The following is a 19,374-nucleotide window of genomic DNA, read 5'->3' as shown; positions in this document are numbered from 1 at the left end:
GAATATGCTGTGGAAGTGAGGAATCGATTTCAAGAATTAGATCTAGAAGACAAAGAGCCTGAAGAGATGTGGACTGATGTTCGTGATATAATACAAGAAGTTGCTACTAAGGTAGTTCCAAAGCAAAAGAAATGCAAGAAAGCAAACTGGTTATCTGAAGAGGCTTTGCAAATAGCTGAGGAAAGGAGGATGGCAAAAGTTATGGGGGAAAGAGAAAGATACAAGGTTCTCAATGCGGATTTTCAGAAAATAGCAAGGAGAGATAAGAATGCCTTCCTGAACATACAGTGCCAAGCAGTTGAGGACAACAGCCAATTAAGGAACACAAGAGCTCTGTATAAGACAATCAAAGATATCAAAGAAAGCTTCTGTGAAGCTGGGCGTGATAAAGGACAAACGAGGCAAGGACCTCACTGAAACCGCAAAGATAAAGAAGAGGTGGCAGGAATACACAGAAGAACTGTACAAGAAGGACCCGAATGTGCAAACCCAACATAAGATGGTTGTGATCACTGATCTCGAGCCGGGCATCCTGAAGAGTGAAGTTGAATAAGCCTTAGCCAGCCTTGCTAAGAACAAAGCTAGCGGAATTGATGGCATTCCAGCTGAGATGCTTCAAACCCTCAACCATGACGCTGTTAACATTCTGCATACATTATGTCAGAAGATTTGGACAACCCTGCAGTGGCCACAGGATTGGAGGAGGTCAGTTTACGTCCCCATTCCAAAGAAAGGCAGTGCCAAAGATTGTTTCAACTACCGCACGATCGCGCTTATTTCGCATGCTAGCAAGGTGATGTTGAAAATCCTCCAAGGTAGGCTGCAGCAGTATGTGGATCGGGAGCTTCCAGACGTGCAAGCTGGGTTTCGCAAGGGCAGAGGAACTAGAGACCAAGTTGCCAACCTTCGCTGGATCATAAAAAAAGCAAGAGTTCCAGAAACCTATCTACTTCTGCTTTATTTATTATGCGAAAGCGTTTGACTGCGTAGATCACAGCAGATTGCGGCAAGCTCTCCAAGAGATGGGAGTTTCAATTCACCTCATCTGTCTCCTCAGGAACCTGTATGAAGGGCAAGAGGCCACAGTCAGAACTGGGCATGGTCTTACTGATTGGTTTCCGATTGAGAAAGGATTGAGGCAAGGCTGCATACTGTCGCCCTGCCTATTTAACCTATATGCAGAGTGCATCATGAGGAAGGCCGGTCTGGACGAGTCTTCAGCTGGAGTGAAGATTGTTGGAAAACGTATCAACAACCTTAGATATGCGGATGATACCACTTTTAATGGCAGAAAGTGAAGCGGAACTCAAGAGACTTCTGATGCGCGTACAAGAAGAGAGTGAGAAGTTTGGGCTTAAACTGAACATTAAAAAGACAAAGATCATGGCGTCTTGCCCTATCAAGTCCTGGAGCATCAAGGGACAAGAAGTGGAAGCTGTGACAGATTTTCTTTTCTTGGGCTCCAAGATTACCTCGGAAGGAGACTGCAGCCATGAAATTAGGAGACGCCTGCTTCTGGGAAAGAGAGCAATGGTTAGTTAGCCTTGACCGCCTAGTAAAGAGCAGAGACATTAGTCTGCCAACCAAGATCCGTATAAATCGTGCTATGGTCTTTCCAGTTGTGATGTATGGATGCGAGAGTTGGACTGAAAAAGGCTGACCGCCGAAGAATTGACGCGTTTGAATTGTGGTGCTGGCGAAGACTCTTGAGAGTTCCTTGGACTGCCAGAAGATCAAATCAGTCAATATTGTCGACCATATACCCTGACTGCTCATTGGAAGGTCAAATTCTAAAGTTAAAGCTCAGCTACTTTGGTCATCTGATGAGAAGAGAGGAGTCGCTAGAGAAAGATTTGATGTTGGGAAAGGTTGAGTGTCGCCGGAGAAGGGGTAGGCAGCGAACGCGATGGTTAGATGGCATCCTCGAGGCACTGGAGATGAAGTTATGTGATGTTAGGAAGATAGTGAGAGACCGGAAAGCGTGGCGTGACATGGTCCATAGGGTCACGAAGAGTCGGACACGACTGAACGACTGAACTGAACTGAACTGAGACTCATGTTTAAGATATAACGTTAATTTTTAACATAAATATAACCTTACACTGCAATGTTTGAATTTAATGCAACCTATAGATAACGATTTATCAGATTGTTATAATGTTTGGGTGGCTCTTCAAGAGTCAACAAAAAAAAACTGGTTTGATTGTTACTGGGGCCATGTGCTTGCTATTCGCTATAAACAGTGAGGGAATTTGCGGGGAAATGTTTTTCGCGTACAGTACAGTTCATCGTCTCCTATCATCCTCAAAACGTCACCGGGAGAAGAATGGCCAACTCAGTCTGGGTGTTGCATTACGTCGCGCAAAATCATCATCATTACCATCCTGACTATATGAGCTATTCACTTGACGTCACTGGCGTCATTTTGTGATCCAGAAAGCAGTTTCAGCAGTGCTTGTGGCGATACGGCGATTAAATATACCCGCAGCCTTTTTCTGTGCTACATGCACCACAAAATGACCGTCGCTGTGACGGAGGTAAATTCTCCCCATACCCACTGCAAAGCAAAGACTTCTCACATATCCGCCAACCTGGTCCTGTGCCAGCTGCATACATTTTATACCAACTTCCTGATCTCATTCGCTAACCTATCTTCCTGCCGCCCCTTGCTACACTTCCCTGGAATCCAATTTGTTACCCTTAAAGGCCACTGATAACCTTGCCTTCGCAGTATATGTCTTTCATATGTCTGCTTCTCCATATTGACACTTACCTTTTATTAGTACGTGGACTGTTTGCTGCCACGGTTTGTAGTGCTGTGAGACCAGAAATTCGAGGCCTCCTGTCCTCCCGATCACGACGCAGTTCGGAAATCGGCCAACGAGCATCACCCGTCTACGACAAAGTCAAGTACTAAGCACGCAGCACAAGCCTCGCGAGCGGCCATGTAAAAGGAGAACACTTCGAAACCTAAGACAATCAGGGCTGCTTACCTCACTATATACATACGCTGCGACTGGCAAAGCTCTATTGCGCTCGGAGATTAAAGCTTGTACGCCAAAACAACGAATCAAACCTTGTGCATACCGTGTCTTAACTACTGTTTTGGTTTAATAAGTGTCCTCTAAGCAGATTTGCCATACTCGTCTTACCTGCTGAATCCATCTCTTTTGCGCGCTACCGTGAAGAAGAGCAACTGGAGCACACCTTCATCACGGCGCCTTAATTTCAGTTCAGCCCCGAGAGTTTCAGCGCTTTTTCGGTCGTTCTTCCGCCCTGCTGGCTACAGTAGAAACTTTAAGGCTACATATGTAGTAATTATACTGCTAATTCACTGGAAATCTCTTTGCTGCGACATTATATCAGACATGTTTGGTTTGGTTTGTGGGGTTTGGCGGGCCAAAGCGACTCAGGCTATTAGAGACGCCGTAGTGGAGGACTCCGGAAATTTCGACTACTTGGGGTTCTTTAACGTGCACTTCTATCAGACTTGTATCGTAACGAAAAATCAATAGCGCAGCCTTGACGATCTCAAAAAAAAAAAAAGGCCAACACAGGACTAGCACTAACTTCAATCTTTTTTCACTGATAAACCAGCAAATAAAAAAAAACGATTCCCCTAACAGCTTTATTCTTAGAATTTATTCATATCAACTTCCTGCTGTATGCACGCCGCCATGATAGACACCCGTTTAAAAGGTTGCAATATCGGAGGTGCCTGGTCGTGGCAGCTAAGGCTTCGGCGATTTGCTGCTACGCGGGCCTATGCTTTGAACAATTTTTTCGTATCTATTTCTTTCAACTATGTACTTTCGGTACGCTGTAGTTATAATAATCCAGTTGGGGGTTTTGCATTTCTCATAGTGTGTACGGACTCTGAACGAACATTTAGAAACGCGGAAAAAATCTGTGGACAAAAAGACATGCAATTTTACTCGTTAAATGAACTGTTTTATTAAAAATTGTGACAATTTGCTTGTGCGTTGTGACAGCATTGGCATTAAACGTGGACATTAGAATGTAGTTGAGCACATGGGTGCCTTTGGCGCTTCGCCTTCGTTAAACACAGCAGCCAAGAAACAGCCCCGTTCTCGTTCTTCGCAGCCTAGCGCCCCAGGGAGCACCAAACGGTGGGACAATATTGGAGTGTCTTGGTAATATGATGGCCCTATGTAGGGCTCATCATTGCCAAAACACTCCAAATATTGGGTTCGCGCTGCCTAGGGCTATAGCCGCATAGCCTGTAGCGTCCTGCACGTATCTATGGTCCGGCCCAGTCTAAAAAGAAATGTACAGAACCGTGTCAAAATGAAAGTTCTGCGTTCTGACGATGTAAGAATTTTCTGTAGTTATGTAGTGCTTGTCAATAGTTTGCCTTTATTCTGCAGTGCTTTCATGTTTTAACTAGAGAAAAATTCTGATGTTGCTAAAGAAATTTCTGTTGTCACAACAGGTTGACTTTCCAAAGCAGCACAAAAACTATGTCTGAACAGCAGAAAAATTTCTAGGTTTTTTCTGTCTAGGAACCACTCTATTTAGCAACGCTTAAACATTTCTCCACTTTTTAAGTGGAGAAATATGAGAGAGGCCTTCGCCCTGCAGTGGGTATAGTCAGGCTGATGATTATGATGATGATGATGATGATGAAACATTTTTGCAAAAAAACAAATTTTTCTCATCATTTACTCATGGCCCATATACTACTGCCGGTCATTTGTGTGTTTTTTTCAGTATAAAATAATGGTAATTCTACTGTTGCGTCCCGAAGACCAACTAGTTGCAAATAGAAGCGTCGTTAACATTGAGGCAACCTCGTTCCTTACTTTATCCTTACTTTATCCTGCAAAGTAACAGTTTACAAATGGAAATCTGATGCGCTACATGTAGTGCTTTATGTTTTGCTGAGTAAGAGATACACCCGTGCACAGCCGAGATGTCAAAACATATCCAAAACATATTCGAAATTTATTGCTGTATACATATTTCACAATAGCACTTTCTTGGTTATTAATAACCTTTAACTTTACTGAGTATTGTTTTGCCGTCTTATTTTGCCGACTACTAAAATGCCATATGTCATGAGTCATTGTTGGCTTTAATTTGTTTTAGTGGTCTGTCCGCTACATGTGTTCTACTTACACACACATTACCTACCAATGCTTCGGACAGACACTGACCGACAGTTTTCGTTTTCACGGTATTCCTATTGCTTTCGCATTAAAACATTAAGGAGACGCCTTTCCCCTTGACAGGCTTTGACGGTATTCATATTGATTTGCCACTGAAAACTTACGGTGATGCTTTTTCCTCTTGTAAGGGTTTTACAGTATTCCTATTGTTTTCGAATTAAAAGCTAAGGAGGCACTTCTCCCCTTAAAGGTATTCACAGTATTCGTATGTCGTTCACATTAAAATATTATAGACATTTTTCCTTTCACATGGTTTCACAATAATCCCAATTGCTTTCGCATTAGGTAAATTAGGGAGACACTTTTCTCCTTGACAGAGTTTCAGTGTGTTCCTATTGGTTACGCTCTAAGTAAACTGGGGATTCACTTTTCCCCCATTGACAGGGCTTCACACTATTCCCTATTCTCATTGCATTAAAATTAGGGGGACACTTTTCCCTTGACAGCTTCACAGTATCCCTATGGCTTTCGTATTAAAATTAAGGAGACACTTTTTCGCCTTGACAGCACTTTATAGCATTCCTATTGCTTTCTCAATAAAAATTAAGGAGACTCTCTTCCCCTTCAAAGCGAGTCGTACTATTCCTATTGCTTTCGCATTAAAAATTAGGAAGGCACTTTTACCCTTGACAGGGTTTCACAGTAATCCTACTGCTTTCGCATTAAAGAATTGGGAGACATTTTTCCCACTTGACACAGTTAAGGCCTGCCGCTTTCTGAATCCAATAACGGATTCACTTTCGCATAAACCATTTTTTCTACTTGCTTATTGAGTATCATTGATTTGCACATATATTATTCTACGCGTGCTCTTAGCATGCAGTCGTAAGGTACTAGGTTATATGCAAAACCTCCCGACGTAGATATAATGTCTCGCTTTAGCCTACCCGCACGAAAGCGCCTGTGTGGCCGAGCGACAGCCTAAATTAGTAGCGAAGGGTCCGGAAGCCTGAATTTTTATTCGACGCTTACATTTAAAGTGAAGTGCGAATGAGTATAGTGCAAGCTAATTTGGCCAAGTCATGGGGTGTCATGACGTCATACTACTCCACGATCAGTCAGTTCACGGCGATGACACCTGACAAGTTCCAACTACCACCTGACAAACCAGAGCCGGCGCCGTCACAGCGCTCTTGCGATACCATACCAACGCTCTCAACAGTGTTCCAAACGTGAGTAGTCTGCGAGCTGGCCACTCTGAAGTGAGCTGCTGAGGCCGCCGTCAATAATAGGACTTAAAGTTGTCATTTAACTTTAATTTATGCCGTACAGCGCGTCGAAGTGAGTGGCAGCCAACCATTTTTGCACATTCAATGAGACCGCTTCGAGAACATGCTATTTCAGACGCAGTTAAAAACTATGGAATACAGTTGACTAATATTCAAGATTGATGCTCGTTGAGCTAGTTGGTTAATCATGACTTCAATAACAGCTCAGGTAGAAAGAAGGGACGGGCCTTGTGCCTTCCCGTCCCTTCTTTCTACCTGCACTGTTAGTGAAGTCAAGGTTGACTAATAGTCACGTGTTTTACGACGGCAGGTGATCATTTTCGGTTTGACTGAATCAATGAGGGATCTACTAGGCGAAAGCTTCGCATAGACTGTGGAGCGTCACGCAAGCGCACTACAAAGGAGGTGCAGCCAGCATGGATCCGGTCGCCATACCGCAGCTGTCCAATAGGATCGTCGCGGATGCACCAACTGATGCGTCACCAGAAAATAAGGGCACTGACATGATTTGTCGTGTGAGTTGACCGACATGGAGCGTTTTATGAAGGTGAATCCCCGCCGCGTATGGAATGCACACGGCCGTGTTGCCATGCTTGCAGCATCGTGGGCGCAAGAAGCGGGATCGGTAAAGACTCTTGATTTGTGGCATGGCTGGATGCGTTGCTCACGCGGAGCAAATTCGAGCGAAAAAATAATTACTCCGTAGGAGCGCCCACGTACTTTGTGGGCCGCTACGGCGTGTGTCGTAGGGGCCGCACAACCACGTTTAGTAGAGCGGAAGCCCATGCGTACAGACAGCCCTGACAGCCATCGCAGCGTGCGTGTTGAATTGGCAGCGCCGTCTTGCAGCGTCAGAGAAACGATTGCTCAAGAGCAGTAGCATCCTCGGTAAGCACAGTAGGCCTACCTTCTTTTCCAAATGGGTGCGAGATGGCATCACGGCTGCAAAAGTTTATTTCTAGTTCGTCGTTGCTGCATGCAATGAGGATTTAATTAATGATCTTTACCAAATCAGGCAAATAAGGTGCAGTGGTAAGACGCCCGACTACTGTGCTGGAGTTCCCGGGTTCGAACCCGACCGCGGCGGCTGCGTTTCGATGGAGGCGAAACGAAGAGGAGTCCGTGTGCTGTGCGATGTCAGCGCACGTTAAAGATCCCCAGGTGGTCGAAGTTACTCCGTAGCCCTCCACTACGGCTCCTCTTTCTCTCTATCCACTTTCCCACCCCCTTCCTCCCGTCCCTTACGGCGCGGTTCGGGTGTCCACAGAGCAAGTGTGACAGTTACTGCGCCTTTCCCTTCCTGTGAACCAATTGATTGAAGAAAACCTAGACGGAAACGAAAATCATCAATAAATGCCACCTGTGTGCCAAGCTTGAGTGCGAAGCCACAAACGGTTAGGCCGACATTATCGGATTGGTAAAACGTTTATTCGGGGCCTGCAGTAGAACGCGCGCTCGCGCTCGCGCGCTCCGGACGGGGCCTACGTCGTCCTCTGGGCACCGGCCGCGCGGCCTAGGTCCCCGCTCGCCGTGGCCGGCTCGCTGGTTCCCTGCCGGGCCAGCGCCTTGATGACCTGCTGGACGGCCCAGAGTTGCTCCTCTTGATTGTCGCTCCCTGCGGCTGCTTCCAGTCGCGGCGGGATCCTCCCAGACTTAGCTTCTTCCTGGTGCTGGGTACAATTCCACAGCATGTGTGCGAAGCCGGCAGTCTCCGTTCGGCAGACTCTGCATTTGACTGTCGGGTGCGTCTCGGGATACATTCTATGCATCAGCAACGGACTGGGGAGTGAGCCCGTCTGTAGCTGTCTGAATAAAACGGCTTGCTCTCGACTGAGCCCCGAGCAAGGGGGTGGAAGAGTTCTGCGAGCTAGGCGGAACACCTTGGTTATTTCGTTATAGTCCGTCATGCGGTCTTTGGTGCTGAACCACAGCAGCCAGTCGACCGAGGCGCGGTCCGTTAGCGCACGCGCCTCGGCGTGTGCCGTCTCGTTGTGGTTGGCGTTGCGGTCTGACGCCTCGCCCGCGTGCGCTGGGAACCACTTGATTCTCACTTGTCTGCTGCCATTGTCGTTTTTGGTTGCCTGCAGTATGCGCACAGCTTCTTTCGCTATCCTGCCTTTGGCGTAATTTCTCACCGCCTGCCTCGAGTCGCATAGCACTGTGTGGCAGTCGCGGTCGGCGATGGCCAGGGCGATGGCCACCTCCTCCGCTTGCTCTGCCTTGGTGCATCTCGTGCTGGCGGTCGTGCGAACGGTACCGGTCGCGTCGACGACGACCGTCGTGAACCCGTGTATCTTGGCATACTCAGCCGCGTCAACGTAGCGTGCGTGTGTGTCGGCCACGTGCTGGTCTATCAGCGCCTGGGCTCTCGCTGCTCTCCTCCCTTTGTTATACTCCGGGTGCATGTTCTTCGGTACCAGGTCCACTCTGATGTTGCGCCTGATCTCATCGGGGACGGAGAGTTGCGTCTGCTCCCTGCCTTGATATCCAATTCCCAGGTTGTCCAGGATTTTCCGGCCGGCCTTGGTCGTAGACAGTCTTTCGAGCTGTGCGGCACGTTGGGCCTCCGCTATCTCCTCCAGCGTGTTGTGCACCCCTAGCTGCAGGAGGCGTTTGGTGCTCGTTGTTTCGAACAGTCCCAGTGCCGTCTTGTAGGCTCTGCGGATGAGTATATCTATCTTGTTCCTGTCGCCCTTGCTCCACTTGTGGTAGGCCGCCACGTACGCTACGTGACATATGACGAACGAGTGGATCATTCTGATCAGGCTCTCTTCCTTCATTCCACTTTTCTTCGTGACTCGTTTGAGTAGTCTCGTGGCGTTCGCCGCTTTCGCAATGAGCCGGGTGACGGTCTCGCCGTTTCTGCCGTGCGTCTCGATCGTCATCCCCAACACTCTGATCTTGTTGACTCTTGGGATCGCGTTTCCCTCTCTGGTCTTGACTTTGATTGCCTCGTACTCTCTCGGGCTGCTCTTAGGTTTGCGGTGCTTGACGGGCGGGTAGACGAGGAGCTCCGACTTTCTCGGCGAGCATCTGAGCCCCATTCCGTCGAGTTGGTCTTCGATCGCATCAACGGCCGCCTGTAGGGTGGATTCGATGTGGGCATCGCTGCCCCCTTCCACCCACAGCGTTATGTCGTCCGCGTATATCGTATGTCGGACTTCCTTGATGTTCCTGAGCCTTTCGGCCACTCCTATCATCACGAGATTGAAAAGCACCGGCAAGATGACCGATCCCTGAGGTGTGCCTGTGCTTCCCAGCTTCTTCTCCTGTGCTTGGAGGTCCCCCGCTCTGAGCTCGGCCGTTCTGTCCGTGAGGAAGTCTTTGATGTAATTGTATGATCTCTCTCTCATGTTGAGTTTCCAGACTTGGGATAGGATCGCTGAGTGCTTCACCTTGTCGAAGGCGCTCTGTAGGTCGAGTCCCAGTACTGCTTTGTTGTCGCCAGTTTTGCCATCGATGATCTGGTGCTTGAGCTGTATCATGGCGTCTTGGGTACTTAGATGCTGCCTGAAGCCAGTGATCGTTTCCGGGTAGAGATCTTCTTTCTCTAGGTATTCTTGCCACCTGTTGAGCAGGAAGTGCTCCAACACCTTGCCCACGCAAGATGTGAGCGATATGGGTCGGAGGTTATCCGTTTCGGATGGCTTGCCCGGCTTGGGGATTAGGATGATCTTGGCCTTCTTCCACTGCGTCGGCAGCGTTCCCGTTTTCCAGCATTTGTTGTAATAACTCGTGAGGCTTTCTATGGATTTGTCGTCGAGGTTCTTAAGCGCCTTGTTGGTGATGCGGTCCAGCCCGGCCGCCGACCTGCTGTTGAGGTCCTGCAGTGCCGTGCGAACTTCTTCTACGTCTATATCTCTGTCGAGACGGGCGTTGGGCAGCCCCCCGTACGGCCCATGGCACTCCGTGGGCGTAGTCGGCAGGTATCTGTCGCTGATGCGTTTCGTCACCTTATCGGCGCCGTGTTTAGTGACTTCTCGATGGATGAGTTTCGCCAGTCGGTCCCTTTGGTGTGACTTAGTCTTGGTTTCGTCGAGCAGATGCTTCAGCAAGTTCCATGTTTTCCCGTTGTGCATCTGGCCGTCGGCAGCGTTGCATATCTCGTTCCACTGTTGCGCATATAGCGTTCGACAGTGGTCCTCGATTGCTCTGTTGAGTTCTGCGACTTTCTTTCGTAGCCTACGATTAAGGCGTTGTTGTTTCCATCTGTTGAGAATGGACTGCTTGGCCTCGACAAGGTGGGCCAGTCGGCTATCCATTCTGTTCGTTTCGAAGTCTGTTACTATGTCTTTGGTTGAGTTTCGAACATCTTGGAGGATCTTGTTGGTCCACGCATCGATGTCGTCAATTTCGGTCTCTTCCGCTTCCTGATTTCTGTTATCTCTGAAAGCAGACCAATCGATCCACGTATGTTTCCTGACTTTTGTATTGCTCTGCTCCGGTATGACGATTTCCAATATCATGTGGTCGCTACCGAGGTCCACCCCCGTGTTCCTCCACGTGATCGTGATCGGTTCGTTGTTCTCGACGAACGTGAGGTCGGGGCTGGTGTCTTTGGACACGGAGTTGCCAATTCTCGTTGGGTAAGCCGGGTCGGTTATGAGGGTATAGTCGAGTTCCGCCGCGTCTTGGGATAGGTTTCTGCCTTTCGCATTACTTTTGACGTAGCCCCACGCCGGATTCATCGCATTAAAGTCGCCGCATGCGATCAGCGTGCTCTGGCCGGCCGTCGTGCTTGCCTTGTTAAGAATGGCTTTGAACCTCTGGAGTCTCCGCGATGGGTTACTGTAGATGTTCAACATGAAGATGCTGTTTTTTCTTTGCTTGGTCGGTATGAGTTCGGTGAGCGTGTGTTCAATCCTGACATTGCTTAGCCGGTGTTCGACGAGGTGAGTCCCTTCCTGACCAGGGTGCACAGGCCTCTGCCGTCGGGCGGGCCCGCGTGCACCCTGTAGCCGGGGAGGGACGGCTTGTGCGTTAGTGTTTCTTGGAGGAGGAGCACGTCGGGCTTGCGAGCCGCGTGCTCGATGTACTGCTGGACGACTGCCTTCTTCTTGACGAAGCCGCGGCAGTTCCACTGCCACACTGTTATGCCTGTGGAGTTGGAGGCCGTGATTGTCCGATTCGGAATTCTCTGTGTTGCTGCGCTTGGTTGACTTGATGCTGTACTGGCGCGAACGTTGGGTTGCTTAATACTAGTTGCACGCTTCTTTCCAGATTGTTGAGTCTATTGACGTTCTCCGTTTGGAAGGCTTCGATGGCTTGCTTCATCGATTTGATCATATCCTCGAGGCTGTTGAGTTTGGCCTCGACGTTGTTGTTGCTGCTGTCGGTGCTGCAGTTGCTCATGTTGTTCTTGGTCTTGCGCGATTCGACGGCCCTCTTCTTCGTTGCCGGCTCCTTGTCTGCGTCGGCCGTAGTTGCTTCGGCCTTGTTGTTGCCGCTCGGGCTGGATCTTTGCTCTTCGACGTTGCGGAGGGCGTTGCGGATCTCCGCGATTTCCTTGGTGAGGTTGTTGATGGTGGCTCGCAGGGTCGCGTTCTCCTTTTTTAGGGCCTCGTTGATCTCTCGTTCCTTGGTTGAAGCGTTGTCTTCTGTCTTGGCGTTGTAGCTCGGATTTATCTTCATGATACCTTGTGCGGCGTTGCCCCAACCGACTCTCTCACGCGACAGTGATCCTTGGGTTTTCGTTTTTCGCGCGTCTCTGCTCTGGCTCCTGCAGCTGCTATTTCTCGGCTGCGCGCGGTCTCTCGATGGCGTTCTTGACTTATGGGCAGCTGGCTTGTCGAGTGGTGGGAAATCGCTCTCCGACGGCAGCTGATGGCTGACCTTTCGGCGCTCCCACTGACGCCTGCCAACGACGTAGGGAAACTTGTATCTGGCTTTACATTCTCTGTCGGCGTTCGGGTGAGCGCCGCCGCAAAGTTTGCATTTTGGTGTACATTTGTGGTCATCTTTTGGGTTCGCTTAGCCGCAGCCTCTGCAGATCCGGTTGGTTGGCGTCGGGCACACGTCCTTGCGATGCCCGACCTGACCACACTGGTGGCAGACGTCAATTTGCTTTCTGTACAGGTGGCACGGTATGAGCGTGACACCATATCGGACAAAGTTCGGTACCTTGGGTCCTCTGAAGGCTACTGTGATTGTGGTCGTGTTGCCGATTCTTTTGGCGCCTACGGCGAGTGGGTTTCTGTCGTTTACAATGTTGCTGTCGAGATCTTCGGCTTTCTCGTCGACAGGGATGCCTCGGATGATGCCCTTCACGGTGTCGTACGGCGCCGTGCGGTACGCGCTGATTTCGAAGGTCTTGTCTTGAATGTATATAGCTTGAATTCTTGCGTAGCGGACGGCGTTTTCTTCCTTGGGCGTGCTGATTACCATTATATTTTGTTGCGCGTTCGGGCAGATCGTGTCCGATGCGTTCTCTTCGTTCGTGATCTTGGCCGCGGCGAGAATGGCCGCAGCGACGGTCGTAGTGCCGATCTTGGGGGATGTCGAGTCCCCCTCGCGGTCTGATTCATCATCATCAGCCTGATTATACCCACTGCAGGGCGAATGCCTCTCCCATATTTCTCCACTTAGCCCGGTTCTGTGCTAGCTGCATCCACTTGACCCCTGCGAACTTCTTAATCTCATCCGCCCACCTAACTTTCTGCCGCCCCCTGCTACGCTTTCCTTCCCTTGGAATCCAGTTTGTTACCCTCAGCGACCATCGGTTATCCTCTCTTCGCACTAGATCTCCTGCCCATGTCCATTGCTTCTTAATTTCCACTAGAATGTCGGTAACTTGAGTTATTACTCTGACCCACTCTGCACGCTTTCTATCTCTTAATGTTACCCCTACCATTTTTCGTTCCATAGCCCTCTGGGTTGTCCTCAACTTAAGTAGAACTCTCTTGGTTAGCCTCCACGTTTCAGCCCCTTAGGTGAGTACAGTCAAGATGCAACTGTTGTATACTTTCCTCTTGAGCGATACCGGTAAGCTGCTAGTCATAATCTGCGAGTGCTTGCCAAATGCGCTCCATCCCAATCTTATTCTTCTCGTTATTTCCTTTTCATGGTCCGGATCTGCGGTTACTACCTGTCTTAAGTAGACATATTCGCCTACTACTTCCAGTATTTCGCTACCTAATGTAAACTGCTGTTCCTTCCCGAGGCTGTTGAACATTACCTTAGTCTTCTGCATATTGATTTTCAAGCCTACCTTTCTACTTTTTCTGTCTAGGTCATCAATCATTATTTGCAGTTCATCCCCTGAGTTGCTTAGCAAGGCAATGTCATCAGCAAATCGCAGATTACTGAGGTATTCTCCATCTACCCTTATCCCTAACTGCTCCCATTCCAAGTCTCTGAATACTTCCTCTAAACAAACTGTGAATAGTACTGGGGAGATTGTGTCTCCTTGCCTAACACCTTTCTTTATGGGAATTTTGTTACTTTCTTTATGCAGAACTATGGTTGCTGTGCAGCCACTATATATATATCTTCCAGCACTTTCACGTACGGCTCGTCTACTCCCTGATTTCGCAATGCCTGCATCACCGCCGAGGTTTCAACTGAGTCAAATGCTTTTTCGTAATCAATGAATGCAATGTATAAGGGCTGGTTATATTCCGAGCATTTTTCTATCACCTGATTGATGGTATGGATATGATCGATAGTAGAGTACAGTTTCCGAAACCCTGCTTGATCCTTTGCTTGATTGCAGTCTAAGGTTGTCCTGATTCTATTAGTGATTACCTTAGTAAATACCTTATACGTAACAGACAGTAAGCTGATTGGTCTGTAATTTTTAAGGTCCTTAGAGTCCCCTTTCTTGTGAATGAGGATAATGTTTGCATTCTTCCATGGTTCCGGCACCGTCGATGACACCAGGCACTGCGTATACAGGGTGGCCAGTTTTTCTAGCACGATATCACCCCCGTCCCTCAGCAAATCTGTAGTTATCTGATCCTCTCCAGCTGATTTCCCCCTTTTCATAGTTTCTAGTGCTTTCTTGACCTCGTCCTTCGTCACTGGGGGAACGTCTGACTGTTTTTCCCTACCGCCAATCTCATTACGGTCCTGATTACTTTGGCTGCTGTAGAGATCTGTATAGAACTCCTCGGCTACTTTGACTATCTTGTCCATATTAGTGACGACGTTGCCCGCCTTGTCCCTTATCGCATACATCTGGTTTTTGCCTATGCCCAATTTCTTTACCGCTTTAAGGCTTCCCCCATTCTTTACAGCATGCTCAATTTTCTCCATGTTATACTTCCTTATATCGGCCACCTTGCGCTTATTGATAGCTTTGATATCTCGGCCAATTCGATCTGGTCTGTTGGATTGGAAGCTTTCATACTCTGGCGTTTCTTAATCAAATCTTTTGTCTCCTTAGACAGCTTACCGGTATCCTAACTATCCTACCGCCTACTTCTACCGCGCACTCAGTAATGATATCTGTGAAATTATTGTTCCTTGCCTCTAGGGTAATGTCGCCATCCTCAGTTAGAGCTGAATACCTATTCTGTAGCGAGATCCTGAACTCTTCTGCCCTCTCCCTCACCGCTAATTCGTTGATGGGTTTCTTTCTTACTAATCTGTTGCGTTCCTTCTTCAGATTTAGGCTAATTCCGGACCTCACCATCCTGTGGTCACTGCATCGCACTTTCCCGATTACCTCTACATCTTGCACAATGGCGGGGGTTGAACACATTATGAAGTCGATTTCATTTTTAGTCTCTCCGTTAGGACTTTTCCATGTCCATTTCCGGTTCCTCCGTTTGCTAAAGAAGGTATTCATGATTCGTAAGTTATTGCGCTCTGCGAACTCAACTAGTAACTCCCCCCTGCGATTCCTAGAACCAACGCCATAGTCACCTACTGCCTTGTCTCCTGCCTGTTTTTTCCCTACCTTGGCATTGAAGTCGCCCATTAGTACAGTGTACTGCATCTTTACTTTTCGCATTCTGATTACGATCTTGTTTTCCTCCAGCGGCATGGCTGGCATTCTCGCTGCCTTGATGGCCGAGGCTCTAAAGTTCTTATTTCCTTTCGCTTTCTTGCTTACTTGGTTGTCGGTGCCGGCGAGCTTCGCGTCGAGGTCTCGTTGACGGAGTCTTGACATGCGTTCCCCCGCGAGCGTCCATCCATGGCCGCGGTGGAATTCCTCGGGTGAAATTTCTTCACCTTGAACTTGAACGGTCATTGGAGAGTCGGAGATCGTTGCCAGAACAGACGTTTCCTCCATCTCGGGGCTGAATGGCTGCCGCCGAGGCGGCGAGCCGCGGCAGCCGCGACAGCGACGAGGCCTATCGCTCGCGGAACACACCTAGCGGGACGCCCCCCGCACGGCTGTGATGAAAACTGTCCGGTAAATCGAAGAAAAGGCGTACCTTTGGGAACTTTCAATATCCGTCGGTGCTTTTCGACTTCACGAACACATCGAGATAGAGAAAACTTCGATTCGCGCAAATTAGCACTGCGAAATTAATCATAAATCTTAGGCCGACAGATGTTTTTTAATGCTCCGAGTGACACAACATTCCGTAGTAAACGAAGCAAACAGTCCTTATAATAGTATTCCCTGGAACGTTTTTATTTGCCTGTTATAGTTACCTAGAAGAATTTCTTTTTGGCCTAGATGGTGCATGTTGTAACGAAAGAACAATAGCGCAACCAAGACGAACACAAGGGCCACACAAAACTAGTGCTAACTTTATATAATTTTATTCGCTTACAGCGCATCAAACATAAGGAAAAAACCAGGACATTCGAAGGTACCAGTTAACGCACATACTATCAACAGAACCGTTCAAGATGTGCTATTTTCGATTTGCAGAGGGTCACAGTCGTACCGCTAATAGAAAATACACCCTTTCTTATATGAAAGGCATCCCTCCCACTTGTATCTTTGCTTTGACCCAAAATATTTACTGTATGTCTTGAAACCGTGGTTAACACTTTTTGCAGCACCTGCATCTAACCTGTGGCGAATGTTCCGCTCGAGGGCAAACATAACACTCAGCATAGTGCTGAGAAAGATGCGCACCCCCTACTTCTTTTAATGACCGCGCACGCTTACCTGCCCTTTCACTGATGCACCTCCCTGTTTGGCCCACATAGGCCTTCCCGCATGGCAGAGATATTTCGTATACCACCCCAATGCAGCAATCAGTAAATTTCTTGCCATGTTTGATGCGGCAGTCACTTTTGTCCTTGCTAGCAATGCGCGCGCTAAGTTGTGCCAGTTTGTGCGGGAAAACAACCTGCACTACATGTTTGCTGGCAACTTCTTTCAGATGGTGGGCCACCTAGTGCACATACGGCACTACTTCAGGTTTAACTGCCGCTTTTCTGCTTTCACGGGGCTACTGCAACATGGCGGCCTTCATCTTTTGTAAAAAAGCTTCAGCTACCACTGGGATGACTGAGCCTGGAAACCTTGCCGAAAGTAATCTGTCAACCTGCTTGTCACTTGTATGGCATGACAGCAAAACTTCATTAAAACCAATTCAAGGCAAAGCTTGGCAATGGCGTATTTTAGTCTTCGACTGATACGAAGCATAAGGAAGTAGCTCCTGTGCTCGCGGTGCATATTGTAAACATTGATGACCTTCACCTACAGTGACGCAAGAATCTAAAACCTTAAGCGTTCTTTACACAGGCTTCTTTGGAGGATTTGGAGACATTGAAGGCGGAATTTTAGACCACCTTTGCAAGTTCCGTCCGAAAAGAAAAGGTCCAGGTGCTGCTCGAATCAAGCATTCAGGTCTAAATGAACCTGTTCTAACTTACATTGAGGAGATGATGCGTCTCTTCCGCCGCTCCGTTCCCGGCACGACAGAGGTGAACCTGTAGATGTGCGACGTGAAAGGTCAGCTATTTGCATGTCTTTTTCTCCAGCCGCCAAAGACTGTGGCGGAGTTCTGCCAGGAAGCAGCGAAAATCGGAAAGACCTTAGAAGCAAGGACGCGAGTCTACAAGCACCCTCTTAAAATGCTTTCTGCAAGCCACTGCGACAGAACACGGTAAGGTGGGGATAACCTCCCTAAGATCATTCGTCAAGTCATTCGTGAAGAACTACGCCGATTCCTGCCGTCGCAAACGCAACCGCAGGTTGCGTCGCTCACGGACGTCATCCGTGAGGAAGTCCAGCAAGCATTTGACGTTCCACAAGCGACGGTTCCAACGCAAGAAGCAACAGACATGAACTGTGCTACTCCATTACGCCGTTCTACACCGCGATGCGACGCTCCAAGCCCACCCCCCCCCTCCCTCTATACGGGAACAAAGCTGCACCTGAACGCTATCGCTTGGCCCCCACACGCCAAGCCTACGCACGACCTTCAAGCCCAAGGAAATGCGACTACTGAGGACTTGTAACGACCAACTACTCTGCTTCCATTGTGTAAAGGCTGAACCGAGTTTTCGTCACTGTCCGTGCGGGTGTATCGGCCAGTGTGACTTCGCCATCGACATCTCACGACCCCGTCTTTGCGATTCTACAGGAAATGGAAGACTTCCTAAGAAAGGAAAAGCACGCGTCGCCAAGTCGCCTGTCACGCGCCCTGTCACGCGCCCTATCACCGTTCAGGTGCCACTTTGTCTCGCTGGGACGAAACTACGTGAAAGGATGGTCCACTAGCCCGCGCGGGGAAACTAAAGAGAGCACCTTTAGATGTTAGATCGCTTCACGGAGAAAACACAAAGATCGTCCGCCGCCGACAACGAGTGACAACGACACCGCTTTTTACGCCGGTGCTCCTTATGAAGACGTCCAAGATGATCCCGCGCCCGCAAGTTGACGCCGCCACCCTGCGAAGTGATAACTGCATGTCCCGCCGCGACCTCAGTACACACAAAGTGAAGACCGAACAATGAAGCCAACAAGTAATAGGATGACACGAACAAGTGGCCTCGAATTTTCAGTCGATGGTCACACGGTTACCGCCTTATTGGACACCGGAGTAGACTATTTTGTCTTCAGTGGAACGTTCGCCGCCTAGCTAAAGAAAGTGACGACCACTTGGAATGACCTGCCTATCTACACCTCTGGTGGTAGCCTTATTACTCCGTGCCGGCGAATCACCGCAATAGTGACAGAAAAAGGACGCACTCACCCTACGAGCTTTGTGATCTTATAGCATTGCTCCCGTGGCGCGATTTTAGGTATGGACGTTCTGAGCGTGCATTGGGCGATCATCGACTTCACTCAAAGCTCATCAAGCTTTCGACGAACAAAGCCATACCTACTACGACGACGTCGACGCATCGCATCGCTCTAAACGTCCTTGGCGAAGACAACCGTGCCGCCCCGATCAAGTGTCGTCGCTTGCGTTGGTAACGCAGACATCGAAACCACTGAATACGTCATCGAAGGAAACGTCGAGTTGCTCTTGGAGCGAGGGCTCGACATCGCAAAAGGTATCGCCTCATTTTCGGCATGGAAAGCTCACGTGCTGGTCACGGACTTTACTGAAGAACACCGGCATCTCAACAAGGTTACGCAAGTTGATTTTCTCGACGTCCTGGTATACATCCGACACGTCTTCGCCCTCTCTGAATAAACCGAATGTGATGCACCTAACCAAGGCTACCAGCCCACGTTCGACGTCAGTCCAGCCCTACCCCGCACATCCTGCACTAGGAAACTCTTTTGAAGCGAAAAGCTTCACTAGGCTAGTCAACTGCGAGTCTCGCGTGTGCTCCGTCGTTACAAGAAGCCACAGCTGTGCATGCGCAAACTATGTGGCATCACAGGAGAAGAAGAAGAACGTTGCACTGCGTTAGGTTAATAAAAATTGTGTGTGCATTTTGTTTTTGTGCTGCAGACGAAGACTACATGGTTGTTTCTGCGCACATTAATTAAAGATTGATTATTATTTCGTTTTTTGAGTTTTAACGTCCCACAGCGACTCAGGCTATGAGAGACGCTAGGTTTTCAAGCCGTCAGCATGGCTATAGAATAC

The 19,374-nt window shown here is 48.8% G+C and overlaps 1 protein-coding gene and 1 pseudogene across 1 annotated transcript; both read right to left on the bottom strand.

Annotated features, from left to right (window-relative positions):
* Nucleotides 1-7,899: 7,899 nt before the first annotated feature.
* LOC146181124 (uncharacterized) lies at nucleotides 7,900-11,106 on the bottom strand. The gene has a single exon (XM_084575712.1). The coding sequence runs from the start codon at nucleotides 11,104-11,106 to the stop codon at nucleotides 7,900-7,902; it is 3,207 nt and encodes a 1,068-aa protein (XP_084431838.1).
* Nucleotides 11,107-11,509: 403 nt separating this feature from the next.
* On the bottom strand, nucleotides 11,510-15,653 carry LOC146181123 (uncharacterized; annotated as a pseudogene).
* Nucleotides 15,654-19,374: the final 3,721 nt, after the last annotated feature.

The sequence above is a fragment of the Amblyomma maculatum genome, chromosome 8, assembly GCF_055883805.1.
Source record: "Amblyomma maculatum isolate TAMU_Amacu chromosome 8, ASM5588380v1, whole genome shotgun sequence".
Lineage (NCBI taxonomy): Eukaryota > Metazoa > Arthropoda > Arachnida > Ixodida > Ixodidae > Amblyomma > Amblyomma maculatum.
This window is presented reverse-complemented; position numbering and strand designations above follow the sequence as displayed.

Bases quoted from the DNA above. Each gene is read 5' to 3' on its own strand.
- LOC146181124 (XM_084575712.1), bottom strand. From the start codon at position 11,106: ATGAATCCGGCGTGGGGCTACGTCAAAAGTAATGCGAAAGGCAGAAAC.